Source organism: Mauremys mutica, chromosome 4, assembly GCF_020497125.1.
Source record: "Mauremys mutica isolate MM-2020 ecotype Southern chromosome 4, ASM2049712v1, whole genome shotgun sequence".
Classification (NCBI taxonomy): Eukaryota; Metazoa; Chordata; order Testudines; family Geoemydidae; genus Mauremys; species Mauremys mutica.
The window spans coordinates 124,763,622-124,790,713 of NC_059075.1; the positions used below are offsets into that span (position 1 = coordinate 124,763,622).

Genomic DNA, 27,092 nt, shown 5'->3' on the forward strand with positions numbered 1-27,092 from the left:
CCTCCTGGGCATGGGGATCTGGGTGGCTGCAGACCCCGGTGGATTGCAGAGCATCGTGATCTCCAAGCCGTTGCTGAGTGCTGGGGCCTACCTCGTTCTCGCCATGGGCTTGGCCCTCTCGCTGCTGGGCTCTAGAAGCAAGAGGAAGACCAAGGACAGGGTAGGCCTGTTACTCAATGACGGGGGGGAAACAACAGAAAATGTGGAAATGGCAGAATTGCTAAATTACTTTTTTGTTTCAGTTTTCGCCAGAAAGGTTAGCAGTGATTGGACTTCTAACATAGTGAATGCCAGTGAAAATGAGGTAGGATCAGAGGCTAAAACAGAGAAAGAATAAGTTAAAAATTACTTAGACAAGTTAGATGTCTTCAAATCATCAGGACCTGATGTAATACATCCTAGAATACTCAAGGAGTTGACTGAGGAGATATCTGAGCCATTAACGATTGTCTTTGAAAAGTCATGGAAGACGAGGGAGATTCCAGAGAGGTGGAAAAGGGTAAATCTAGTGCCAATCTATAAAAAGGGAAATAAGGGCAACCCGGGGAATTACAGACCAGTCAGCTTAACTTCAGTACCCAGAAAGATAGTGGAGCAAATAATTAAGCAATCAATTTGCAAACTCCTAGAAGATAATAAGGTGATAAGTAACAGTCAGCATGGATTTGTCCAGAAAAAATTGTGTCAAACCAACCCAATAGCTTTCTTTGACAAGGTAACAAGCCTTGTGGCTAGGGGGAAGCAGTAGCTGTGGTATATCTTGACTTTCGTAAGGCTTTTGATAATGTCTCCCATAACCTTCTCATAAAAAAACTAGAGAAATACAACCTAGATGGAGCTATTATAACGTGTGTGCAGAACTGGTTGGAAAGCCATTCTTAGAGAGTAGTTACCAGTGGTTCACAGTCGTGCTGGAAGGGCAGAACTAGTGGGCTCCAACGGGGATCAGTTCTGGGTCCAATTCTGTTCAATATCTTCATCGATGATTTAGATAATGGCATAGAGTGAACACGTATAAAGTTTGTGGATGATACCAAGCTGGGAGGGGTTGTAAGTGCTTTGGAGGATAGGATTAAAATTCAAAATGATCTGGACAAACTGGAGAAATGGTCTGAGATAAATAGGATGAAATTCAATAAGGACAAATGCAAAGTATTCCATTTAGGAAGGAACAATCAGTTTCACACATACAAAATGGGAAATGACTGCTTAGGAAGGAGTACTGAGGAAAGGGATCTGGGGGGTCATAGTGGATCACAAGCTAAATATGAGTCAAGAGCATAACACTGTTGCAAAAACATAATTCTGGGATGTATTAGCAGGAGTGTTGTAAGCAAGACACAAGACGTCATTCTTCCGTTCTACGCCACACTGATTAGGCCTCAACTGGAGTATAGTGTCCAGTTCTGGGTACCACATTTCAGAAAAGACGTGGACAAATTGGAGAAAGTCCAGAGAAGAGCAACAAAAATGATTAAAGGTCTAGAAAACATGACCTATGAGGGAAGATTGAAAAAATCGGGTTTGTTTCGTCTGGAGAAGAGAAGACTAAGAGGGGACATGATAACAGTTTTTAAGTACATAAAAGGTTGTTACAAGGAGGAGGGAGAAAAAATGTTCCTCTTAACCTCTGAGGATAGGACAAGAAGCAATGGGCTTAAACTGCAGCAAGGGCCGTTTAGGCTGGACATTAGGAAAAGCTTCCTGTCAGAATGGTTAAATTCTGGAATAAATTGCCTAGGGAAGTGGTGGAATCTCCATCATTGGGGATTTTTAAGAGCAGGTTAGACAAACACCTGTCAGGGATGGTCTAGATAATACTTAGCCCCACCTTGAGTGCAGAGGACTGGACTAGATGACCTCTCAAGGTCCCTTCCAGTTCTATGATTCCATGATTCCATGACTGCTTACTTAAGAGTCTTTGGTGAGGGAACTTGTCAAAAGCTTTCTGAAACTTTAAGTATGTTATATGCACTGGATCACTCTAGTCCACATGTTTGTTGACCCCCCGTCAAAGAATTCTAAAAGATTGGTGTGGCATGATTTCCCTTTACAAAAGCCACGTTAACTCTTTCCCACATGTCATGTTCATCTAAGTGTCTGGTAAGTCTGTTCTTTACTACAGTTTCAACCAATTTGCCTGGTATTGAAGTTAGGCTTACCAGCCTGTAATTGCCAGCATCTCCTCTGGAGCCTGTTTTAAAATTCAGTGCTACCCACACAGTATTCAGAGGAAACATTAAGAACAGTCCCACTTTGTCACACCTGGCATATCCAATGTCAGTTTCCAGCTCTTGTAAAAAAACGGTGATTTCCCTTACACAGGAGCTGGCGTTCTTCAGGCTGGGCTGTGCCCGTAGATGTTCCACTGTTGGGGCGTGTGCACCCAGGGCACATGAGTCGCAGACGTTTGCCAGCAGTACCACGGAGCGGAGCCTGCGTCCCCGCTCTCCCCGTGCACTCAGGCACAGGCATCAAAAGGGCACGTCCACCACCTCCCTCTCAAGTCCTTTGCACCTGCGTGCTGCCAGGTGAACATCCCCATTTCTACTGAGGCCTCAGGGACAAGGTTGATACGAACCGGCTGAGGTTGGTGTCCCCCCACCCCGTGTTGCACCCCTACAGCTCATTGCATCTGAAGAAGTCGGTATTCACCCACGAAAGCTCATGCTGCAAAACGTCTGTTAGTCTATAAGGTGCCACAGGATTCTTTGCTGCTTCTACAGCTCACTGGGAATCCAAACTGCCACTCACCAGTTTGAGCCACTGCCTAGCCAGGCCCTGTTCCCTTCCCCCAGGCAGTTGCTGGCCCTGAACCCCTGCAGGCAGCCATGACACACAGGTGCTCGGGGCTCGAGAAAAGGGCTATCGCCGGCTGAATAATCCCTGCCTGCATGGTGGGGAATCGAGGCCACTTTGCCAGCAGGTGCCCCCAAGTCCTGTGCTATGGTGAGTCTGGGGAGATGGGTGGGTTCAGCCTCATTAGAGGGGATGCGGCCGGACAGAGTGGCAGAATCAGATCTCCGAGTAGACACTAGAAACTGCCTAACACTGGGCATGGGGGCTGGGGCTGGGGGGTATGTAGGGTACCGAGCACAGCACCCCTAATATTGGGCAGGGGGCTGGGAGATGGTGAGGTGTAGGGTACAGAGCACAGCGCCCCCTGATGCCAGGCAGGGAGATTGGGGCTGAGAATGTGGAGGGTACAGAGCACAGTGCACTGCCCCTTAACGCTGGGCAGGGGGCTGGGAGATGGGGGGTGTAGGGTACAGAGCGCAGTGCCCCCTAACACCAGTACATGAGGCTTCGTCCATGTCAGGGCAGAAATGATCACACCCTTCGAATGGGGGATCTGCCATGGGCATTGGCATGGTCTCATCACCCCACTGATTGGAGCCAGCAGGGTCGCTGCAGAGCCAGCAGGTCGCCTCATGCTGGGGTTCTGAGGATCTAAATCTTGGGCATAGGCCCCTGCTGTGGCACTTAGGGGCTGGATCTAGAAAGGGCTTCCCCCCCCCCCCCCCGTTTCAGTGCCTGGCTCTCCCACTGCATTGTATGGGGAGCCTGGGCACCTGGGCAGGGGCTGTGACTCCACTGGGCGGCCAGGCACCTGATGTTAGGTGCTGCAGTGCTCAGCCCAAGCCCCCCCGTGATCTCCCGTGTGTTCTCGCTCACGCTTCCTCTCTCTTGGACTCACACCGGTTGTCGTACTGCTTGTGACCTTCCCCCAAAAGGTCTGGTTCCTCAGCCAGTGCTAGAGCCTCTGCCCCACATGGGCTTCTTCAGAAAACATAACCCTAACAGAGAGTGTAACTGTCTCCGGCTGCAGGACGTGTTCCCAGCCCAGCATACGGCCCCAAGCGGGTCAGGACCCTGGGGAGCAGACTCCAACCCAGCCCTCCAAAGCCTTTGGTGGGGGCAGACGTTAGCAGAACAAAGCGGAGGAGGTGGCATGCTCTGCACCTGGCATCATCACCAGCCATGGGGACGCAGCGTTCATGGCACAGGCTGTTAGGGTGACCAGACAGCAAGTGTGAAAAATCGGGACGGGGTGGGGGGTAATAGGAGCCTATATAAGAAAAAGACCCAAAAATCGGACTGTCCCTATAAAATCGGGACATCTGGTCACCCTACAGGCTGTCACTGCTCCTCACCTGCAGGGAATTCATCATTTGAGCAGCTCTCCCCTTTGCCCCCATCCTCCTTTCAGTCAGGAGTTCCTGGCTTATCCAATGTGAGTTTCCAGCTCTCGTAAAAAGACGGTGACTTCCCTTACACGGGAGCTGGCGTTCTTCAGGCTGGGCTGTGCCTGTAGACGTTCCACTGTCAGGGCGTGTGACCCAGGTCACACGAGTCGCAGACGTTTGCCAGCAGTACCACGGAGTGGAGCCTGCGCCCCTGCTCTCCCCGTGCGCTCAGGCACAGGCATCAAAAGGGCACATCCGCCACCTCCCTCTCCAGTCCTTTGCACCTGCGTGCTGCCCGGTGAACATCCCCATTTCCACTGAGGCCTCAGGGACAAGGTTGATACGAACCGGCTGGGGTTGGTGTCTCCCCACCCCGTGTTGCACCCCTACAGCTCGCTGGGGATCCAAACTGCCACTCACCAGTTTGAGCCACTGCCTAGCCAGGCCCTGTTTCATTCCCCCAGGCAGTTGCTGGCCCTGAACCCCTGCAGGCAGCCATGACACACAGGCGCTTGGGACTCGAGAGAAGGGCTATCGCCGGCTGGATGATCCCTGCCTGCATGGTGGGGATCTAGGCCACTTTGCCAGCAGGTGCCCCCAAGTCCTGTGCTATGGTGAGTCTGGGGAGATGGGCGGGGATGCGGCCGGACAGAAAGGCAGAATCAGGTCTCCAAGCAGAACCCCTCTACTACCTGCCTGTGTCCTAACCGCCAGGACAGTGGCCAATCCCACCTTCAGGTCAGGTTCCAGCATTAGGCCCTGTCAATACCCACAGCGTGTTGCACCCAGCGTGCGCTGATAGACTCTGGAACATCCAGTAAGTTCACAGACACTAGAAACTGCCTAACACCAGTCAGGGGAGCTGGAAGATGTGTAGGGTACAGAGCACAGAGCCCCTAACGCCGGGCAGAGGGGCTGGGAGACGGGGGATGTGTAGGGTACAGAGCACAGCGCCCCTAACACCGGGCAGGGGAGCTGGGAGATGTGTAGGGTACAGAGCACAGCACCCCTAACACCGGGCAAAGGGGCTGGGAGATGGGGAATGTGTAGGATACAGAGCACAGCACCCCCCTAACACCGGGCACAGGAGCTGGGAGACGGGGGATGTGTAGGGTACAGAGCACAGCGCCCCTAACACCGGGCAGAGGTGCTGGGAGATGTGTAGGGTACAGAGCACAGAGCCCCTAACGCCGGGCAGAGGGGCTGGGAGACGGGGGATGTGTAGGGTACAGAGCACAGCGCCCCCTAACAGCAGGCAGGGGGGCTGACAGATTGGGGTGTAGGGTACAGAGCACAGTGCCTCTAACACCTGGCAGGGGCCCTGGAAGCTGGGGGAATATGCAGGATACAGAGCACAGCACCCCCTAACGCTGGGCAGGTCTGCCTGTGCTGTAATCCCAGCCTGGCACGGCAGCGCAGACACACCCTCGCAAGCCCCAGCTACACTAGGAAATGATGCCCCCAGAAAAGAGCTGCCAGCAATGGCTTCCACCGGAGCCCTTACTCTCCCAGCTCAGTCACACCCCCGAGCAGTGCTGCAATGACCAAAGGCCAAACCAGTTTAGAGGGAGCCTGCACCAGAGTTAACAAACTGGGATTATGCCCCTTTTTGTGGTTTTCCATTAAGGCTTGAAGGACTTGGGGTTTCATTTTCTCCTGCATGGTGTCTTCCGAGAGCTGAAGGCTGGATGGGTCTGGCTTTGCTGGAGCCCTCAGACCTTTCACCATCGCACAGACACCACACAAGGGCCATAAACCTACTGTCTTGTTCTGGTTCCCTTTAACACCACTGCCGGGACATGGCTGCTGATGGTGACTGTCAGCCGCAGGTGATCTTCGGACAGATCCTTTCGCTTCTCTACCTGAACTGTTTCTTAGGGTCAAACCCCACTAACTCACTGTATTCTGCACATCAGAAAGTGGCAGGAGCCTGGTGCTTTCACCTTTAGTACCTACCCTCCCCCATTTGCTGCTCTCCCAAGGAAACCTCTGAGCTCTCCAAGGACCATGCATGAGCACAAGCTGAACTGAGGGAGCTGAGATGCTGGATGCTGCTGGCTCAGGCTGTGCCTGTTTTCTGATCTGCAAGATGAGGGGTAATGACCCATCCCACAGGCACTGGGCATTAATCTCAGGTTTGGAAGGCAATTGGGAGCCAGAGCGAGGCCTGAGCATTATTAGTGATTCACAGCCCCTGCAGCCGTTTGCACATAGAAATCAGCACAGTAATAAGCAGTGAAACCTGGGTCTGAAGGCAGCTCCCATGTCCCCACCCCACTCAGGGAGTCACACACACCCCAGGAGTTTACTTAAATAGTTTGTATTTATTGATCATGCTCTTTTTTGACATGACACTGGAGAACAACAACCGTGCGTCAGCTGTTTCATCGAACGACGTGGTGACACCACAGGGTGAGTGGGAGGGTAAGATACAGCTCTAAGATACACAGAAATCAAAACTCTCTCGGCCTAGGCAGCACGGACAGGCTCCAGCGTGGCAGGGTGAGTATGACGGATAATAAACCCGGCCACTGGGCAGACGGTCCCCGCCCTCACTCCTTAGCCAGGATCTGCAGAGTCCCTCTGCTTTGGACCCTGCTTGCAGCTCTGATCCGCACTGCTCTGTGCACCAGCACTGGCCAAAGCCTGCAGTGCAGCAACAGCTCCTCAGAGCTTCCAGCACCAGGACCCCAGGTAAGGGGCACAGGGGCGGGACTAACACTGATGAAGAGCTCCTATCTCCATAGACCAGCCCCATTGTGAGTGCTCTGGGACAGGTCCTGGGCCCTCCAAGACATTCGCTCTGCCCAGGGTGCCATCAGCTAGGCCACTGGCTAGGGTATGGCTGCTGGAATTGGCTGACAGCCCCTCATGGGTCAGAGCGGGAGCAGCCTGCTGTGACCAGCGCTCTCGTGTGGGGAGGAGCAAAGGGACAGGAATGGACGGAGGAGGGGAGCACCTCACCCATATGGGCCCAGGCAGTGATGATGACCAGAGTTAAGGGGGGAGGGAGCTGAGCTTTGCCCCAGCATGGTGGGCTGCTCCCAGAAGCCACTGTGCGACACCCTGATCTTTCACCATGGCAGTGAGATGGGCGTGGTGCCAGGGCTCCCTAGCTGTACTGGCTACATGGGAGCCAAATGCAGAGGGGAGACACAAGGGCACAAAGTCCAGGGGCCTGTTCCTAGGACAGGGTGGGCAGCGCTGACCCAATCTGCTCCTGACAGCTCTGGCCCCTGACGCATACAGCCAGCTCCTCTCCAGCGAAGGGGTCACCCCACAACCCATAAAAACTTCACTTCAAGGGGACCTGTGGGGCTGAGCTCCTCGCTGACCCCAGCAGAGCAGGCAGGGCCTCCCTTCCCCACAGCCGTCACGGGGTGGGGGGCACATGGTCTGGATCCGTTCTATGGGGGGGGGCAGAGATGGTTCCTCCCACACCCCCTGGGACACTGGCAACATCCCTCTCCAGGAGGCTAGAACAGAGGTGGCAGGGGAGAAGCCCATCAGATCTAGGACCCCTCTGGGTAATGCCACGCGGACTCGGCCACAGAGCACTCTGCAAGCCCATGGCCGGGCCCTGATGCATGGGAGCAGAGTGGGCGGGGAGCAGGTGGCGCCGTGGTGGCTAAGCAGGTGATGGGGACGGCCATGAAGAAGCGCATCGGGGAGGACGGTTCTGCAGCCCGACGTGCACAGACAAAATTCAGCACCATGCACAGACAACTGGCGCCTCGCTCCCTACTGCTGCCGGAGAGCTCCCGCGGTCTCCCAAGGGAACTGCCCCCGAGAGACTAGGCTGGCTGTGACTGCCCTGACTGGGCGGGTCCCAGGAGCTAGCGGGTTAATAAAGACGCCCAGGGCCCTCCCTTGCCGCTGACAGAGAAATGCTCAGACTGACACCAGATGCATACAGAGTTAAAAATACCTCTGCCCCTGCCCCCTGGCCTTCACCCCCATGCCAACCCAGGGCAGGAGCCGCAGGCTGGGCACAGGCCCAAGCTGCTCACCTGGGTCTGAGGCTTCAGGCATCACAGTTTGAGGAATGTGGAGGGTGGATCCTCCTTTATTTAAAAAGTCCGTGGCCCAGGCAGCCCCACAGAGCACAGCCACGTGGGGTAGGGGGCACGGCTGCAGCAGGCTGGAGTACTGGGCAAGGGCAAAGCCCAGCTCTCAGCCGTTTGCCCTCATGGCTACAGAGACATCCAGCCACAGAACTCACTGGACTGACAATCTCAAGGCAACAGCACCAATCTCAAGGTGCTGAGAGTGGCACCTGCCCAGAGCACCATGCTCCCGCGCACCCCACCGAGAGGGGCGCCAGCCCCTCAACACGTACCAGAGCATGTGTGCTTTCATGCTAGCACACTAGCACCTCCAAGCCTCTCACCGAGCTTGTGCGGTTGCACGCCAACCCCCTGGTGTCTCCTCTCCCCATGGTGCCAGGATCCACGCTCCTGGCCTGTCACCCAGCTCCCTCTTCACTAGTGCCCCCAAACGGCCCCGCAGACCCTCACGCTAGAGTCCAGCAGGAGTTTAATAAAAAAAAAAAAAGGGCAGAACAAACAAACCCAAAAGAAAACTAACAACCCAAAGCAACCAACTAAAATGGCCCCAGCCCGTTCCCAAGGGCAGCCACTAAGGAAAGAGAATGAGCCCCTTCTTCGGGGAAACACCAAGCAAAGGGGAATGCAGCGAACCCAACGCCAGGGAACGGACAGGATCCCCAGGGCCAGGAGCGCAGATGCTACGAAAGGCAGCAGGGGGTTCTCATGCGCCAGGCCAGCCCCCCGGGGGGAGATCGCCTGGAGGGGGAACACCCAGACCAGCATCCTTCACTGCGTGCCCAGGCTCGAGCTCATGATCAGGGAGTCCTCTTCCTGGATGGTCTCCAGCTCTGCCGTCTGCACGGCCTGTGTGATGAGCGTCAGCTCCTGGCACAGCGTCTCAAAGCGGTAGCTCACCCGGATGTCCGGCACGTTGGTGCGTCTGATGTCGTTCCCCTCGGACCCTTCCTTCAGGTAATTGGGTCCCAGCCAGTAGCTCTTCACCTGGGAAAGATGGCGGAGACGGACGGTCAGGGTAGGTCTCAGGATGGGACTTTCAGCCTGATGGATCACATGCTGGCTGGGAGGGGTGCCTTTACTCACTGCTGAAATGCAGCCACCTCTAGGGTGGGGAGCAGCAGTCGTATAACAGAGCGCAGCAATGCTATGCAAAAGTCACGGCTGGGGAGCGAACAAGACTCCCAACAGACGGGGGGGATTCATGGAGCAGGCATGGAATAGCCAGAGCTGGAATCTGGCCAATCCCCCACCCTCTGGATGATGTGCCAGGGGCTCTGTAACAGGCACTAAAGGTCCCAGCCTCTGCTTTGTGTCTCGCCTGAAAGGCAGTGCAGCTCTGGAAGCAGAGAGCCCCTGGCACCGCACTGTGGCACTGACTCTCACAGAAGCAGCGTGTGCCGCTTGACAGGACCTCTCCTCCAGCACCACAGTCCCCTCTGCGGCAGTGCAGGAGACAGGGCCTGGGTGGGGTACAGAGCCAGTGCCCCTATCACCAGGCTGGGAGATGGGCGGGGTACAGAGCCAGCACCCCTATTGCCAGGCTGGGGGGCTGGAGATGGTGGGGATGTGTAGGGTACAGAGCACAGTGCCCCCTAACGCCAGGCTGGGGGCAGGAACCTGCCGAGGTTCCTCAGCATGGCCTGCACAGTATTGAGCGGCCCAGGCTTTGAATGCGTGCTGGGCTCTCGGAGCAGAAGGGGGCCCTGCCAGGGGGCGGGGGACCCCGGCGTTACCTTGTGGGAGAAGCCGCTCATGAGCACGCTGTTGCGGGCGAGTTCACACATGTCGCAGGAGCTGAGCTTCCACACCTGCGTGGCGATGCTGTACTCCTCCATCAGGGGCTCCTGCAACGGCATGGCCGCGTCAGACAGGCCCACGCTGCCCCCGCCTCCCCCCAGCAGCCAGCTCCCCGGAGCAGCCTCTCACCCCAAACCTGCCTGCAGCTGGGCAGGAGAGCGTGGGAGGGGGGTCTGCTGATCGCTGCGGCCAACAGCCGGCATGGGTGGCACCCCGGCATGCTTCCCCCACACTGCCCTGCCCTGCCCTGCCAGGGGCCCCTCCAGGGCCCAGGGGCAGCAGCTCAGTCCCTGGCCTCTCTGCTGTGGCTGGTGGCTCAGTTAGCACCAGCGGTGACTGGGCCTGAAGGGGAAGCCGCAGTGCAGACACTTCCCATGAGGGGGCAGCAGGAGGGCTCCTCGTGCTCAAAGATGCGGTTGGTGAGCACAGCCGGTTCCAGGCGGGGAGAGTTCTGCACCCGCCTCCACCCCACACGCCTCTCCCCGGGGGGCCTCGGTGCATGCATCTCCTGTTTGCACGCACCGGGCGGCCTGCACAACTGAGCCCAGCAGCCAGGAGACTGGGGGGAGTCCTGACCCTGAATGGGTCCACAATGGAGGGGAAAGGGCAGTGATAGTCCCAGCCTCCCTGGCATTTCACCCGCCGGGGACTGGCACTGGAGCCAGAGGAATCCCAGCCTGGGGACAGGGCGCAGTCCCCCAGCTGGCTGGAGCTGGACTTGCTGCCAAAGGCAGGGCAGACAGAAATCTGGGAACAAGCAGGGGGCCTGGGAGCAGCAGGATCAAAGCAAGCCCTGGGAGCAGCGTCTCCCCCATCACAGCACAGGGAGCTGCTTGCAGCCAGGCCCCCTCCAGCCTGACTGGGGCCTGAACCAAAACCCAGGTGAGCTCCTCACCTCTCCCCCAGCCTCAGGGGCACGGCCCAGTCTCTGCTCTCACTGCAGCTGTCTGCAGGAGTCCCTTAGCCCTGCCGCAGAAAGGTGCCATTTCACCAGCTGGGCCGGCTTACATTAAAGCAACATTGCTGGGGACCTCCGGCTTCCCCTCCAGCAGCTGCAACAAAACCTACACCCTGCTTTAAACACCCCGACCTCCCCAGTGCACGGCCCTGTCTGCGGGGTCAGCGCACGCCCAGGCCAGAGCCGGCAGAGAGCTGCGGGGTCCAGTCACCAGCACCGCCACTGCTCTAGGACTCTCTGGCTCCTGACACAGAACAGGGGCCCCAGCCCATTCCCTGACAGGAAGGGTGTCCTCGCCTCTTTCACCGTAGCGATGCATCCTTGTGCCACCCCCAACCGCTCCCGAGTCCTGGTGTCAGAGCCTACAGGCACGCCAAGGCTGCTCTCATGCCCCCAGCTACCTCCCTGGGCCAAGCTAGACACATCCAGCTCTTTCCATCTTTCCCCAAAGGTCAGTGTCTTCCACCCCTGATCGTTGGCTGCTGCTCTCCTCCCAGCCCCGACACAGGGCCCCCAGATGGCGCTTTGCAGAGCTGCCCGGGGCGGCTGGGGTCTCAGCCCTGGGCGCTGTGACTCGCTCACCTTGGTGAAGTGGAACTGCAGGGGGTCATCAGTGGAGAGCGAGACCATCAGGCCACGGGACAGATACTCGGGCAGTGGGTTGCGGTGGTAGCTCAGGAAGAGACTGTTGTTGCTGAGCGGGGACATGGCAATGCCAATCTGGGCTAGGTAGTAGAGGTACTGCAGCACGGGCGCCTGGCCAGGACGAGCCGGGAGACAGCGTGGTTAACAGGGCAGAGCAGCTCCCTTCAGACCCCAACTTTCCCCCTCCACCTCGGAGCCCCAGGATCAGACCCCCCATGGTGCCTCGGTGCGCCCGTTGGCTAGGAAGCTCTCCCGCTGGCATGCTAGAATTCCAGTGCTGCCCCTCTGTCTTAGCACTTGTAGCACCCTAACCAAGCTACGTTCTCTTAACACGCCCATCACCATGGTATCCGGGCTCCCCACCAGCCAAGGGCCTTCCCCAAGACCTGCCATGATGGAGATGTAGCCATCTGTACCGGTAACATCACAGCCCCCTGCCTGCCCCTGTCCTGTGGTCCGCTGGTGCGTCAGGGTCGCCGGTCACGCGGTGCCTGACAGAATCAACTGCCGAGTTCCCTGTGGGTGCAGCTCTCTGGGTTCTTACCTTGCGGAGCAGCAGCCCATGCGAGATGTTCTCCGACAGCATGAAGGCTGACACCAGGTGGTGGATCGGGCCCGCCTCCCCGCAGTGAGGGCGCAGGACAAAGGTGTGGAAGCCCCTCTTCCTGCAGAGAGGTTGCCAAAGGCAGGTCAGCGACTGGCCACTGCCTGTGGTGGGCACGGACCCACAGCACGTGAGCCAGGGAGCCATGGGGGCAGGGGATGCCGGGAACCGCCGCCACCCAAACGCAACCACCAGGAGCGGGCTCTCCTGGATAGGGAATCCCCAGACAGACCCTGCACTCTAAAAGGTGTCCAATAACCTGCTGTGTAATGCCCCAGCCACAAGGGGGCACTCCACAGCCAAAATGATGTAACAGACAGCCCCCTGGCAGGACACGAACAGCTGGATTAGCAATGCCTCCATGCAACCCGCCCAGAATTGCCAAGTGACCACCCCCAGTGCCGTGGGGATGGGCCAGGCAGGGCGAGAGGGCTCCCTCTACCTGCACAGATGACTCCTCCCCTACTCGGGGGGTCTCCTACCTGCGCAGGTGGTTCAGCACCGTCATGTTGGCATACATGTAGTACAGGTAGTACGAGTAGGGCGGATTGTCTTCCTCGACCCAGGTCCCGGGCAGGGGGCTGTCCTGGTTGAAGATGCGATGCTCTGGCTTGGATTCGTCATCCACACTGTCAAAGCCGTCCACCTGCCATGGGGAGGGGAGCGTGAGAAGCCGGAGGAGGAGCGCATGGCTCGGGGCAGGAGGACCTTCCCAGGGCTCCTTCCTCAGGCACCCCCACTGGAGGCCGTACTGTCGCCTCCCGGGTGACTACAGACCCCACGCCCCAGCTGGCAGAAGAGGGACTGACGTGCCCAGGCCAGGGGCAGGGCACCAAAGAAGCAGGAGCCTGATGGATTTCAGATCTGGCACGTTACCCTCCCCGAGAAGGCTCCTGTCGCCCCACAGAAGCACTCGACTGAGCCACATACATGGGCCTGTGCTGGCCATTCCCTGCTCGCCCTGCCGCCCCCAGCCCAATCCAAGCCAGTCCCCAAGCCCTGTGGGCGGCACGCACGTGCTCCAGGAAGAGGTGTAGCTCCGGGTGGCTGGCAGGATGGATGGTGGCTTCAAATAGGGGTAGGAAAATATTCTCCAGCATCTCCTGAAAGTTGGCCAGCTGCTTCTTGGTGCGGTACACATCGCTGTGAGAGACAGAGAGGGCCCCCCCCCGAGGGCAGTCTCAGACCGGGACACCTCCCCACCATGGCCAGCTCGGCAGCTGGCTTCTTGGGACTGGATCCTGCTCCTGACTTCAACGGGGCTAGTCCTGATTTACACAGGGCAGGGCATCAGGCCACTAGCCCTGGGCCAATGGTCACAGGATTCCTCTAGACCCTGGAGCCTGATTCCTCCTCTCCCTGCCCCACACTCAGTTGTCAGTTCCCTCCCTCTCAGGCTCCCTCATCCTGCTGCCTCCCCCAGTCCCATCCCTCCCTCTGCTGGGTTCACCCAGCTCCTGGGCCCTGGAACCAGGCTTCCCAACGAGCCTGACGCCTGCCTGGAGATGCAGGACGGGTCCCCCTCCAGCTGGATCCCTTACCACTTGGGTCAGGACACTGCACCACTAGGGAGCTCCTGGGCTGTCCAGGTTTAGCCAAGCCCAGGCCCCAGAGCAGGGCTACTGCAATACAAAGAAACATCGTTGTCATCCTTGGCTGGAAGGGTCAGTCCCTGGCTCGAAGCCCACGTGACCAGCTCTGCCTGGAGGCCCCCCTTGCTGCTCCAGCCCCGCAGACAGAGACTACTCACAAGAGGCGTGGCACCTGCACCAGCCAGCGCACGTTGTTGGAGTGCACCTTGTGGCTCACGGCCCACTTGGCCAGCTTGTCCCACTCGTCCCGTGACCGGCCGTATATGGAGAGCCGCAGCTCCGCATTCTGATACTTGCTCTCCTCCAGGTCGGACATCACCTCCTGCGGAGAGGGTAACACGCACGTTTGCCGTGGGAAGTGCCTCCCAGCCAGCGGGCTGGCTTGGGAAATGCACGCCTTGGCTCGTGAGACACGAGGAGACACACGCACATGCGACACGGGAAGACACATATGCTCGTGCACGCCTCAGCTTGCAAAACAGCGATGCAAGTGTGCGCCTGGCCTTGCAACATGGACGTCTGCACATTTTGCCTCCCACATCAAAGGCACACGTGTGCATGCTACAGTGATATAAGACACCCCCACACACAGCTCATGAAACATGAGACTCTCCCCCACACTCAAACAGGCCTCTCTAGGCGAGACAGCCAGCCCCAAATCGGGCACATCCTATATGCCCCCCACCCTCCACGCGCACACACATTTTCACCCCCAGGAGGTTCTCTTCTCTGGATCCTCCACCCCCTGCTCCCTCAAACAGTCTCTGTTTAGCTCTGTTTCCACCCTGAGACTCCCATCTCTATGCTGCTGTGCCCCGAGACCCAGCTTTGCAAACTCGTCAACAAGACTGAGCAGCCCGGACACTAAATCCACTTGCTGTTCTCAGGTGGGATCAAGCAAGAGACAGATTTGAACAGTGAGCCGGTGCCAGGGAAGGAGGCACCATTGCCAGGCTGCACTAGCCCTTGGTGACCTGCTCCCATGACAGAATTGGCCTTTGGCTTCCTTCCCAGGCTGCCTGCTCAGGGGGGCTGGCAGGTGAAGGCGAGCGGGGCCGGTCTCCGCAGCAGGTTGGCAAAGGTGCCAGGGCCTGGGGGATGCCCCTCCTGGGAGCACAGGCCCCTCACCTTGATGATGTGAGCGAAGTACTTCCCTGAGACCTGGTTGTCCGTCTTGATGAAGATCTCACGCAGGATGGACTCCCCGATGGGGTTGTACTTGGTGTTGAACTTGTCAAAGCGGTGGAAGGTGTTACGGTCCTGCCGCCGAAGCAGAGGGACACGTCAGCACACAGGCAGCCAGGAGAGGAGCACGTGCAGTCCCATCCCAGTGACCCCACTGTCCCTCCCTGGCTCCCCCCAGAGAAAGTCTGCAGAGACCCATTCTCTGAGTGCCCATCCCTTGGCAGGGGCGAGCATCCCCTGCCTCCAGCGCCTTCTCCCCCAGGCCTGACATCTTCTCCTCCCAAGGGGCCCCGGCTGCCCAGGTCTCACAGAGAGGATCCATCATTCAGCTCAGCAAAGGCCATGGGGCTGGAGCATCCTCTTGCCTCAGCCACAGGACGTCCCTGCAGGCCAGTGCTGGGACAGCGAGGGAGCTGGCCTGAGGAGGCATGGGGTGTGGGAGCCTCAGCTCAAGAGCCGGGTCCCTTGGGAAGCACAGTGGGGCAGGTTCTACCCAGAATGGGTTTGCTTTCCTGTGCTGCACCTTTTCCCGACATCCCAGGTGGGAGCCACAATCCTGCCCAGAGCAAAGGAGGCCATCCCCAGAGGGCAGCAGAGCCGGAGCACCTCCCGAGGGCAGCGTACCGCATGGACGTCCAGTGTGTCCACGCTAAGGTCGTAGGCCGTGAGGTTCATGGTCTCGAAGACCTCCTTCAGGGTCTGCTCCTTGCCCTTCTCCACGTGCACGATCTCGTCCAGGTGCTTCTTCATGGTGCGCTTGATGAAGCGCAGCAGGTGCTTCTGGTTCATGCAGGAGGAGGCGTGGATGTGCGTGTCCACCTGTGCGGGGGGAGGGACACACGTGACCAAGGCCCAGGGCCCAAGACCCCAGCCCTCCCACCAGCATGGGCTGGGAGCAGGAGCCCTTGACCACTAGGTTGGAACCCAAGCCGAGGTCAGCAGGACCTGAAAGCCGTCACTGCCTGATGGGTCTCAGTCTCAGTGGGGAGGTGCTCATGGTCCCAGCACAGCAGAGAGGACAGGAACCAACTGGGCCACGGGGGCTGATGCAGGCTGTCCCTGCAAGCTGGGAGGAGCTGGCAGTGCTGTTGGCCAAGCTCGGGGGACAGAGGACCTCCCTCCTTGGGGCAATCAGACCAGCGAGGAATTTGCTTGGCTGCATGGGATGATGCCTCGGGGAACACAGGGCTGGGGTGGGCTCCGGCCCTGATAGTACCTTGCGGATGTTGTAGAAGTCCCGGTGGGGGACCTTCTTCTGAGCCGCCAGCTCCTTCATCTCGTTGAGCAGGACGTGCATCTGGAACTTGGAGCTCAGGTACTGCAGCCGCCGGTAGCAGAAGGATTTTCTGGACAAGGGAACAGGTGATGGATCTGGGGTCTCTGTTCATAAGCCCCTGGGCCTAAACCCCCTTCACTGCAGGGCAGTGGTTGCCTAGCGGGTAGAGCAGTGGACTAGGACCCAGGAGTCTTGGGTTTGATCCCTGGCTCTGCCCCTCTGGGGCCTTGGTGTTACTAACTGCAACTCTCAGGCTGGAGTCTGAAGAGGGGGCATCTTGTACCGCCTGCAGTCTGAGGCTGGACCAGTCCCTTTCACACACGAGGCGGCCCTCGGTTCAGCTCTGTAGCTGTCACGGTGCAGCAGCCAGCCCGACAGAGGGGCCAGGCAGCCTCATGGGTGGGAGCAGCTGCCTAAGCCATGCAGCCCCAGGGTAGCGGGCAGGAAGGGAAGCTGCTCTGCTTACATGGGGCCATTGATGATCAAAGCCATCAAGACGTTCATGTCGGCGATGAACTCCTGCAGGTCGGGGTATGGCAGGTCCAGCTCTGTGCTCCTGCGGGAGGAGAGGGCACAGGGCCGGTCACACCAACATGTCACGCACAGTCATGGGGGCAGGGAAAGGGAGCAGCCCAGGGCAGGGCACCCAGCTGGCATGTGGGAGACCCAAGGTCAAGTCCCTGCTCCAGGAACTATTTACAAGGTGGCCAAGCTCCAGAGGAGAGACAGAGAAAGCCCCACCCAGAGTACCCCATAGCTCCATGGCTAGGGCACTGCCCTGCAATTCAGATCTTTCACAAGGGCAGGGGAATCCAGTGCCCATTCACAGGGGTTGTTTCCAACCATCTCCCCAAACCCTCAAGCCATTTCAAGTGGCAGTGTTATTTGTCACCTTCCCTCCCAGCCCCCATTGAGTAGTGTTGCTGGAGGCTGTTAAGCAGCAGCTACACCCACCCCAGAGGTGGCTGCCCTTAGATGCTAAGTGAAGTGACAGTTCATAGGGCTCCCTGGGATCTTTTGATGCAATGTAATAAAAACCTCCTCTGAATAATATTATTCCTCCCAGGAGAGGCAGTGCCGCACAGTGCTTAGAGCCCAGGCTGGGACCAGGGGCTGGGCTCTGTCCCTGGCTCTGTGTGACCTGAGGAAAGCCGGCCAGCCAGGCTTGCAGAAGTGGGGCGAATGAGAGGAAGAAACCCCAAAGAGATGGCCAGGGAAGGCCACCCTGCTGGCCCCAGGCTAGCCCCAGGAAGGCAGAAGGCAAAGGGCACCTGGTATCCAGACGCAAAAGGGGCACTGCACATGCCACGCAATGCAGTGCCTCGGAGAGCCTGCTGGGAAGGGGCGGGATTGCCCACGGGCAGGGCTCTCATTCCACGTGCCCCAAAGAGGCTGCTTCTCCAGTACAGTCCTGGCTCCTTTCAGACCCCCCAGCCCTTGCTCCTCGCCATGCCAGGCACCTGGGTTACACTTGGGTTCATAGCCGGAAGCCCTCCCACCTGCGCTTCCCCCCCCCCCTCACCTGTCCACGACATCGCGCTTGGTGTAGACGTGGATCACGCCACTGACCATCTTGAGGCCGAAGCCCAGGTCAGCTGGCATGGCCTCAGGGAGGCAGGTCTCGTAGGGGTGCTGGTCTGTGAAGGGGGGGTGCACAGGAGCATCTGCAAACAGGAGCAGCAGCAGCGCAGGGAGTGTTCATACTGGGTTGGGGTCTGGACAGCACCTAGCGCTAGCCTGGAACCAGGTCCCTCGTGGAGCCCCAGGGCAAGGCAAAGGCGGGGGGTCCTGAGAGCAGGGATCCCCAGTCCAGATACATCACTCGCCTGCTCAATGCCGCCCCCGCCCCCCAGGACTCCCTCCATCTCGCAATCCAGACTTTTGCCCCTTCCCCCCAGCAGGGACCCTCCTCCCTCAGGGCCCCCCATCTGACTCCCCTCACACAATGTCCCCTCCGACCACCCCCTTTGAATGAATGGGGGCTGGGGGAGCATGACCAGGATGCAAGTGCCAGCAGGTGGGGAAGGGGCAGGTCACCCAGTGAGCCGAAAGCTAGCTCAACACCCCCTCCCCCTCCCCCCCCCGGGCAGGATTGTTCCAAGGGATGAGGCTTCTTCCCCTCTCCCCCACCCCCCGGAAGTCCATTCTGCAGCCTTATGGGAACTGATCCACAGAGCCCTGCTCAGCTCCCCACCGGCCCACCCTCTCCTAGCCATCCATCGCGCTCCCACCCCGGGGCACCTCGGGGTTTACCCCGCCACTTGTTGCTCCCCTGCCCACCGCAGCCCTGGCCTCACCTGCAGCCACGGGGGTCTCTGGGATCTCCTCATAGGACCGGGTCTCCAGCGGTTTCCCGGAGAGCTCCTCCAAGAAGCGGGCAGTGGTCTTGCAGAAGCTCTGCAGGGAGAGCCCCATGTACTTCTCCCGGATGAACAGTGCCTTCACCACGCTCTTGGCTGCATCCAGCAAGTCTGTGAAGGGCACCTGGAGGGCGAAGAGGAGACACGGGCTCTAGCCAGGGTCAGGCCCACGGCTTGGAACCAGCCTGGGCAGGTTTCCATGGATGAATATGCTCCATGCCCCAAACTGAGGTCTGGGAGGATCCATCCTATGGGGCATGCAGAAAGATGTGAATGCCAGTGCTTTAAGGGGCTAGAATAGGGCCTGAGTTTTCCCTAAGGGGAGGAGGGAAAATCTTGCTCATATGTAAAGGGTTAAAAAATGATCAGCAGGTTTGGGATCTGGAAGCAGGTTTTCTTCAGTAATATCCTGCAGCAGCAAGTTCCGCAGGTTAACAATACATGGTGGATTTAAAATAATAATAGTTTTAACATAGTAAGAGTTTAATTCTTTTTAAATGTTACCTTTTAATTTCACTGCTCTCTCTCTCTCTCTCTCACACACACACACACACACGTCCTTGTCAAGGATTTCAGAGCTACCAGACCCAACTGGTCACCTCTTCATTTCCTGTCTTAGGGTTTTCCTCAGCCACCCTAGACAGAAGCCATCAGCCTCCCTATTGCAGGAGTCGTGCTGGGATGCGGTGCCTCCCACTGCCTGGGTCCCTTCCTTGGATGCTGGTGCTGAGCCAGCCCGGGAGGATGTACAGGGGGCTGTGGCCTGAAAATGAACTCTCTTCTTCGGGCCTCAACCAAGAAGATGAGAGGGGGCTAAGGATCCCCTGGAGGGGAGACTTGGGGGCAGAGAGGAGAGAGGGCGCATCCCCACATCCTCAGCTCCAATCACCATCTACCCTTCTCCTGTTGCAGGGGAGCCTGCTGGAGGGGTAAGACCAAAGCCTGCCTGGCCCAGGAGACATCAATCCCAGCCCTAGGCCAGCAGCAAGTGGGAGAGAGACGTGTGGGGGGAGCTCTCTTCCCCTCCCCCAAGACGCCTCTCCACTCCTTGTATCATCGCAGCCTGCTGGGCACACACACCCACTCCATCTCTGCTGCACAAGAGGATCTGTGTACAGCCACATCCTCCCAAGAGTGTAACACACCCACACAGAGGGAAACACTGCTGTTGCGTCTATCGCCGGCTGGGGAGTCATCTGGACGGGCACCAGGAATCTTGTGAACGAGCAGGAAGGCACGTGGCTGAGGCTGCAACAGCAACGCTGCCTTGGCAGTTTAATGTCCCCATCGTGGATGTGTGTGCAAGTTAGTGATCTCCCACACAGAGAGCATACACATTACAGAAGCACTGCCGGACAGGCGTGCGAGCTCCCATGCTGAGAGCGTACACATTACAGACGCGCTGTTGGATGCCGTGTGATCTCCCACGCAGAGAGTGTACATAATACAGATGCACTGCGGGGCGCCGTGTGATCTCTCACGCAGAGAACGTACATGTTATAGACGCACTGCCGGACAACCGTGCGAGCTCCCATGCTGAGAGCGTACATGTTACAGATCTGATGCTGGGTGCCGTTTGATCTCCCACACAGAGAGCGTACACGTTATAGATGCACTGCCGGGCACCGGGCAATCTCCCAAGCAGAGAGCATACAGGTTATAGACACGCTGCCGGGTGCCATGTGATCTCCCATGCAGAGAGCGTACACGTTACAGATGCGCTGCCGGGCGTGTGTGCAAGCTCCCACGCAGAGAGTGTACATGTTATAGACATGCTTCCAGGCGCCAGGCGATTTCCCACGCAGAGAGCGTACACGTTACAGACGTGCTGCCAGGCGGGCGGCCGATCTCCCACACAGACAGCGTACACATTACAGACGTGCTGCCAGGTGAGCAATCTCCCACGCAGAGAGCGTATACGTTATAGACACGATGACGGGCACCGTGTGATCTCCCATGCTGAGAGCGTACATGTTACAGATGCGCTGCCGGGCGATCTCCCATGCAGAGAGCGTACACGTTACAGACGTGCTGCCGGGCGGGCGGGCGGGCGATCTCCCACGCAGAGAGTGTACACGTTATAGACACGATGCCGGGCACTGTGTGATCTCCCACGCTGAGAGCATACACGTTACAGATGCGCTGCCGGGCGATCTCCCACGCAGAGAGCGTACACGTTACAGACGTGCTGCCGGGCGGGCGGGCAATCTCCCACGCAGAGAGCGTACACGTTACAGACGCGCTGACGGGCAGGCGGGCGATCTCCCACGCAGAGAGCGTGCACGTTATAGATGTGCTGCCGGGCAGGCTTGCGATCTCCCATGCAGAGACTGTGTACATTATAGACGTGCTGCCACAAGATGTTCTGGCTCCTGGGGCTTTGCAGACTCTCCCTGGGTGCTCTAACTTCCCATCTGTGGTCCTTTTCAGCTCGCTGTCCATGTTTTCTGCCTGACACGTTAAGAGGCAGATCGAGCTAACAGCCAACAAGGTAAAGGTGATGGGAGATAAGGAATTAGAGGATCAGGAAGAGAAACAGGAATCACGCAGCCCTGGAGGACGCTGAGTAGCGGAGGATTGTACTGGCTACACAAATCACAATACAGTACATTGCTCTTTTCTACTCACGGATCATAACATGCTTTACCAGGATTAGTACATTGAGCCTCGCAGGGGAGAAGAGGGAAAAGGGCTAGAGAAAGGCCAAGGCAATAGGCCCATTTCCTGGAGCGTACCATTGCAAAGTCTCTTAGGGTCCACCTACACAGTAAGCAGTGAGTCTCAGAGCTCAGGTCCAGAGGCTTGGGTCCACGGGGTTCACACTCCAGTGCTAAAACTAGCTGTGTAGACATTCAGGCTGGCGCTCAGGCTCTGAAACCCACCCCCCTCCCTAGGCTTCAGAGCCCAAATCTCTATCCAGCTGCTTTAGGGCCATAGCGTGGGCCCGACTAACCCCGCTGACCGTGGCCCTAAGACGCACTGGCACAGGCTGCTGCTTGCCATGTAAACGCACCCTAAGACCACAGGGCGGCATGGCCTGGCTAGCTCCTGTTACTAGTGTGTGCACACACGCATGCATGGGATCTGATCCAAAGCCCATGGAAATTAAAGGCTCCCGGGTCCAGATCCCCAAAGGTATTTAGGCATCTGATTCCCATTGGGGAGTTACCTAAATTCCTCTGAGGATCCGGGCCCTGCTGACTCCAGCGGGTGTTAGAACAGGCTCACAGTGGGCTGGGTTTCTAAAGACATTGTCCAGAAGAAAATCATGGGCCAGATCCTGAGCTGGTGGTCAGTCAGTGGAGCGACACCAATTTCCAACAGCGGAGAAGCTGGCCCCTCATATTTTAAAACTTCCTCTTGCTCCTAACAATACTTTACAGAGGATTCAAGCGTCACTTACTTATTTACATTTGCTGTCAGTTTTCTCTTTGCATTTCCCTGCCTAGATCAATCAGGTTTGCTCTCTGATCCCCATGGGTTGTAGTCAGGTTCCCTGTCCTGCCTGCGATGGGTTAAATTATGCACAAATAACCCCTCACCTTTAAATACAGGAGCACATCCAATCTAGAGCAGGGTTGGTAAAACCCATTACAGTGGGGGCCAGGTCCCTTTCCGCAGGACTAACGGGCTAATAAAGGAGCAATGGATTCTCCCAGACATGTGATGGAAGCAGCTGGCACCGTACAGGTCAGAACTCCTTAGCCAAATCCCACTGCTGCACAGCGATATGCGGCGGAAGGGAAGACGCTCGGACGATGGGCACTTGCTATTTCGGCAGGGGACTGTGCTAGGAACTACTTTTAGATGTCACCTTGATCCAGTGGAAAAGGGGACAGGGAGAGAGACGAACGGGCCACATCCTCAGCTGATGTAAACTGGCATCACTCTGTTGATTCCAATGGGGCTGTGCCAATTTACACCAGCTGGGGATGTGGCCCAGGGATTGGTGGCCCCGAATGGGGTTCAAGAGGGTCCCACGAGGATCTCACTGGACCCTGCTGGTTCTGGAGAGGGGAGGGCCAGCCCCTGGCTCAGGTACTCAGGGGCAGATGTGCTGCCCATCACCCAAGACAAGGGGATTTGGGGATAGATGCTGTGGCCCAGCCCTTGAGACCAGATGCAGCGAGGTGCCAGGCGCCATGGGCAGAGGTGTCTCAGGGCATGTCCATACCACAAGGGAATGTGTCACTGTGGCACAAGCCGGCACACCTGCACTACCTACACCAGCTGGATTAGTGCTAACAGCGCAGCGAGGACGTGGTGGTGTGGGCTAGTCACCCGTAAAAGCCCACCACAGACTCAGGGGATGTACTCGGGCTGCTGGCCCGTGTCAGGGTCTGTGCTGTTGAGTCTTCCTTGTTATTGTTACCCGCGCTAGATCACTGGTGTGGTCAGACCTTCACCTGCAGCACAGACGTACCTCAGAGAGGGGAGGGGGACTGGCAGGCTCAGGGAGACCAGAGAATGCAACACAGGGGGTGTCAATTCCAATCCCACCCCAGGTCCCTGTAGCCAGCCAATCCCTGTCACAAGGAGCCTTTCCCCTCTAGGGAGCACTGGCTCTGATCCAGCCCCAAGTCATAGAATCATAGAATCTCAGGACCAATCCTCAACTAAATCATCCCAGCCAGGGCTTTGTCAAGCCTGACCTTAAAAACCTCTAAGGAAGGAGATTCCACCACCTCCCTAGGTAACCCATTCCAGTGCTTCACCACCCTCCTAGTGAAAAAGTTTTTCCCTAATACACCTCTACCCCGATATAACGCCACCCGATATAACACAAATTAGGATATAACGTGGTAAAGCCGTGCTCCGGAGGGGCGGGGCTGTGCACTCCGGCGGATCAAATCAAGTTCGATATAATGCGGTTTCACCTATAACGCAGTAAGATTTTTTGGCTCCTGAGGACAGAGTTATATCGAGGTAGAGGTGTATCCAACGTAAACCTCCCCCACTGCAACTTGAGACCGTTGCTCCTTGTTCTGTCATCAGGTACCACTGAGAACAGTCTAGATCCATCCTCTTTGGAACCCCCTTTCAAGTACTTGAAAGCAGCTATCAAATCCCCCCCTCATTCTTCTCTTCTGCAGACTAAACAATCCCAGTTCCCTCAGCCTCTCCTCATAAGTCATGTGTTCCAGCCCCCTAATCATTTTTGTTGCCCTCCGCTGGACTTTCCAATTTTTCCACATCCTTCTTGTAGTGTGGGGCCCAAAACTGGGCACAGTACTCCAGATGAGGCCTCACCAATGGCAAATAGAGGGGAATGATCATGTCCCTCGATCTGCTGGAAATGCCCCTACTTATACAACCCAAAATGCCGTTAGCCTTCTTGGCAACAAGGGCACACTGTTGACTCATATCCAGCTTCTCGTCCACTGTAACCCGTAGGTCCTTTTCTGCAGAACTGCTGCTTAGCAACTCGGTCCTTAGTCTGTAGCAGTGCATGGGATTCTTCTGTCCTTGTTGAACCTCATCAGATATCTTTTGGCCCAATCCTCTAATTTGTCTAGGTCCCTCTGTATCCTATCCCTACCTTCCAGCGTATCTACCACTCCTCCCAGTTTAGTGTCAAGTTGGAGGGGAGTGACTGGCTCCTTGTCCTCGTTGAACCTCTTTGAGAGAGAGAGGGAGGGTAACCCAAGTAACCGTTAGTTCCCACTCCCTGCAGGCAGCCCCTTGTGCCAGGCAAACTCACCCCACATGTCTCTTCCCCGGAGATGGTGACCCTCTGGAACTCTCTCTCCAGCAGCACATCCCTCTCCTTGGGGAGATGATCCACCAGGTCCTCGTTCTGCTCCTTGTACAGCCTGGGGGAGGGAGGGGGTAAGAGATGGGTCAGGGTGCAAAGGCGGGTGTCTGGCCCTGGCCATGCCCCAGCTCCCCGTCACTTCCACACAGGCCCATGGAGCTATCCAGAGACAGACACACGGCACAGGGAGATGTGCAAACACGGACTCAGCCCCGCAGGGGGAGCTCCCCTGGGATCTCAGCAGCCACATAGCAGCAATGATGTGCCCACTGTGACCCAGTAACCAGATTCACAGCTCAGCCGCTCTGTGCACCGGGGGGCTGGCGCTCAGCTGAAGAGAGAAGCCAATCCCCAGCTGAGTGCCACTTCCTGGGAAGCAGTCTGCAGCGAAGATGCTGCTCAAGAACGTCCCATTCACCAGTCATCAGGACTCAGCTTGGCTGCTGGAGGTTGAGTTACTGGGAACCTGGCTCTGGACTGAGCACCCTGCCCCGGGCAGCTCAGCCCAGGAACGCACGAGCAACGAGGGGGACATAAACAAACCGCAACAGAGACAAGAGGCAGCGCTGGTACTGTCTGCGGCATCTGGAAGCAAAGGCAGGTGGGAAAGGGAGCTCAGAGCTAGGGAGAGTGCCCGGCGGGAAGAGCGATCCAGGCAGCCCGGCATCCCTGAGGCAGGCACCTTCCCCTAGAGGGCACGGAAGCAAAACCCACCCCATTGCACCAGCGAGCCTAGAGCTGTGGGATCACCAGCTTTCATCACAGGGATGCCAGCTCCGCCTGCCTTCCCCACCCTAGAAAGCAGGCCCTGCTTAGCTGCTCCCCAAAGAGCACACCCCATTCATCCCCCTTCTCCTCCAGCTCACACCCCTTCTCCCCTAGCTGCGTCCCTTCTTCCCTATCCCTAGAGGAAGCGCCCTGCTTAGCGGCTCCCCAGAAGGATATGCATGGCTCCATCCCTTCCTCTTCCGCTCCCCCACCCATGCCTGGCTACCTGCAGAGCCTTCAGTACACACCATCACTCAGGAATGGGAGAGGGTGCAGGAAAGCCCCCAGGTTGGCCCCTTTGGCACCAGCTCCTGCAGGAGTGACCAGAGCTCCCAGAGCTCATTTGTGATGTCCCCCACAATCCTGGTGGATCCCCTAGAGCAGGGGTAGGCAACCTATGGCATGCGTGCCAAAGGCGGCACGCGAGCTGATTTCACACTGCCCGGGTCCTGGCCACCAGTCCGGGGGGCTCTGCATTTTAATGTAATTTTAAATGAAGCTTCTTAAACATTTAAAAAACCTTATTTATTTTACATACAACAATCGTTTAGTTATACATTATAGACATAGAAAGAGACCTTCTAAAAACATTAAATTGTATTACTGGCACGTGAAACCTTAAATTAGAGTGAATAAATGAAGACTCGGCACAGCACTTCTGAAAGGTTGCTGACCCCTGCCCTAGAGAATGCTGCTCCCCAGCTGGGCTGGGATCGGGTGGAGCCCCAGCCCCCAGCTCACCCCAAGTCGCTGGCAGAGGGGGAAAAGCCAGACACTCACTGTAAGTCAGCAGCACTGTCAATTTTCAAGAAGTCCTGTTTGGCTCTGAGTAAAATGTCGGGTTCTAGTCTGAGGACACATGGGAAGCAAAGGCAGAGGCAGGGGCAGGGGCAGACGGATGGATGGACGGACGGAGACAGACAGGGAGGAGAGAGGAAGAAAGAAAACACTGGTGTTAATGCAGAAACCAACACCAGGCACCACAGACACAACCAAGTAAAACTCACCGGGATGGGAAAGGAGACCCCGGAGCGAAGAGACCCAAGAGTGCCCAGGGTGCTTGTGGGACCAGAGAAGGACCAGGGCTGGGGGTCCCAGGAGAGCCATAGCAACCCGAGAGCCCAGCCCCTCCTCCCCCAAACTCCACCCAGCTCTGTTCTTTGGGGTGTTGGCGAGCCTGAGGCCCGAGTGAGGCAGGAGAGACAGAGCCTGCTCTGCCTGACAGACGGGGTGGGGACAGCGTGTTCAGCTAACCCCCTGGCGGGGACCCCCAAGGAACCCCAGGATGCTTCCGGCTGCACAAACTCCAGGCAGGATGGGGCAGCCTGCGGCTGCCAGCCCTGCACAAACACCTGCTCCAGCCAGAGGCTCACCCTGCTCCTGGGTTGCCCATAAGCTGCCCTGCTGGGCTCCATGGCAGCAGACCTGGCCTGAAGACCGAGCAGGCAGGTCTAAGAACAATCCTGAGGGCCCTGGGGGTGTATGAGCGATCCTGTCTGGGGCGCAGTGAGTTTCTCAGGCCCCTGACCAGCCACAGCTCACAGTTGGCCTTGGAAGGGACCCTCCCCCCTTGTCTAATCCCAGCTCCCTGGTGCACTGGTGGAGCCGGTTAGCCGTTAATCCAATGATACTCCCTCCACTCTGCCCCAAGCGGGGCATACTGGGGTCAGGACCTAGAGAGACGTGGGGAGATGGGGACAGAGCGGGGGCATCGCCTTACTTCACGTCCTGGCTGATCTGCCGCTCCAGCCGCTGGCGCCTCTCCTCCAGCTGCTCAATGGGGCTGTCCTCGGGGAACTCGTAGGGGGCGCTGCGCATGTCGCTCTCCACCAGCGAGCGGGAGAACAGCTCCTGGGGGCAAAGCAGCACAGAACAAGCTGTGAAGGGAGCTGCCAGCA

At 57.6% G+C, this 27,092-nt stretch overlaps 1 protein-coding gene across 6 annotated transcripts in view; it reads right to left on the reverse strand.

The window, feature by feature from the left end:
* Window positions 1-6,491: 6,491 nt before the first annotated feature.
* Window positions 6,492-27,092, reverse strand: part of AMPD2 (adenosine monophosphate deaminase 2) — a 41,491-nt gene continuing 20,890 nt past the window's right edge. For 5 of the 6 annotated variants that reach the window (XM_045014235.1, XM_045014234.1, XM_045014240.1 and 2 more), the window contains exons 3-18: window positions 26,915-27,045; window positions 25,975-26,043; window positions 24,373-24,484; window positions 18,609-18,795; window positions 17,834-17,975; window positions 16,778-16,867; window positions 16,252-16,381; window positions 15,660-15,854; window positions 14,979-15,110; window positions 14,009-14,172; window positions 13,275-13,401; window positions 12,741-12,904; window positions 12,199-12,319; window positions 11,592-11,765; window positions 9,988-10,098; window positions 6,492-9,238 (exon numbers count right to left, since the gene is read on the reverse strand). In XM_045014235.1, coding sequence (XP_044870170.1) covers window positions 9,023-9,238; window positions 9,988-10,098; window positions 11,592-11,765; window positions 12,199-12,319; window positions 12,741-12,904; window positions 13,275-13,401; window positions 14,009-14,172; window positions 14,979-15,110; window positions 15,660-15,854; window positions 16,252-16,381; window positions 16,778-16,867; window positions 17,834-17,975; window positions 18,609-18,795; window positions 24,373-24,484; window positions 25,975-26,043; window positions 26,915-27,045 — 2,265 coding nt within the window. In that variant the 3' untranslated portion in view covers window positions 6,492-9,022. The remainder of the gene's footprint in view (window positions 9,239-9,987; window positions 10,099-11,591; window positions 11,766-12,198; window positions 12,320-12,740; window positions 12,905-13,274; window positions 13,402-14,008; window positions 14,173-14,978; window positions 15,111-15,659; window positions 15,855-16,251; window positions 16,382-16,777; window positions 16,868-17,833; window positions 17,976-18,608; window positions 18,796-24,372; window positions 24,485-25,974; window positions 26,044-26,914; window positions 27,046-27,092) is intronic. The other variant, XM_045014236.1, reaches the window with a different exon arrangement.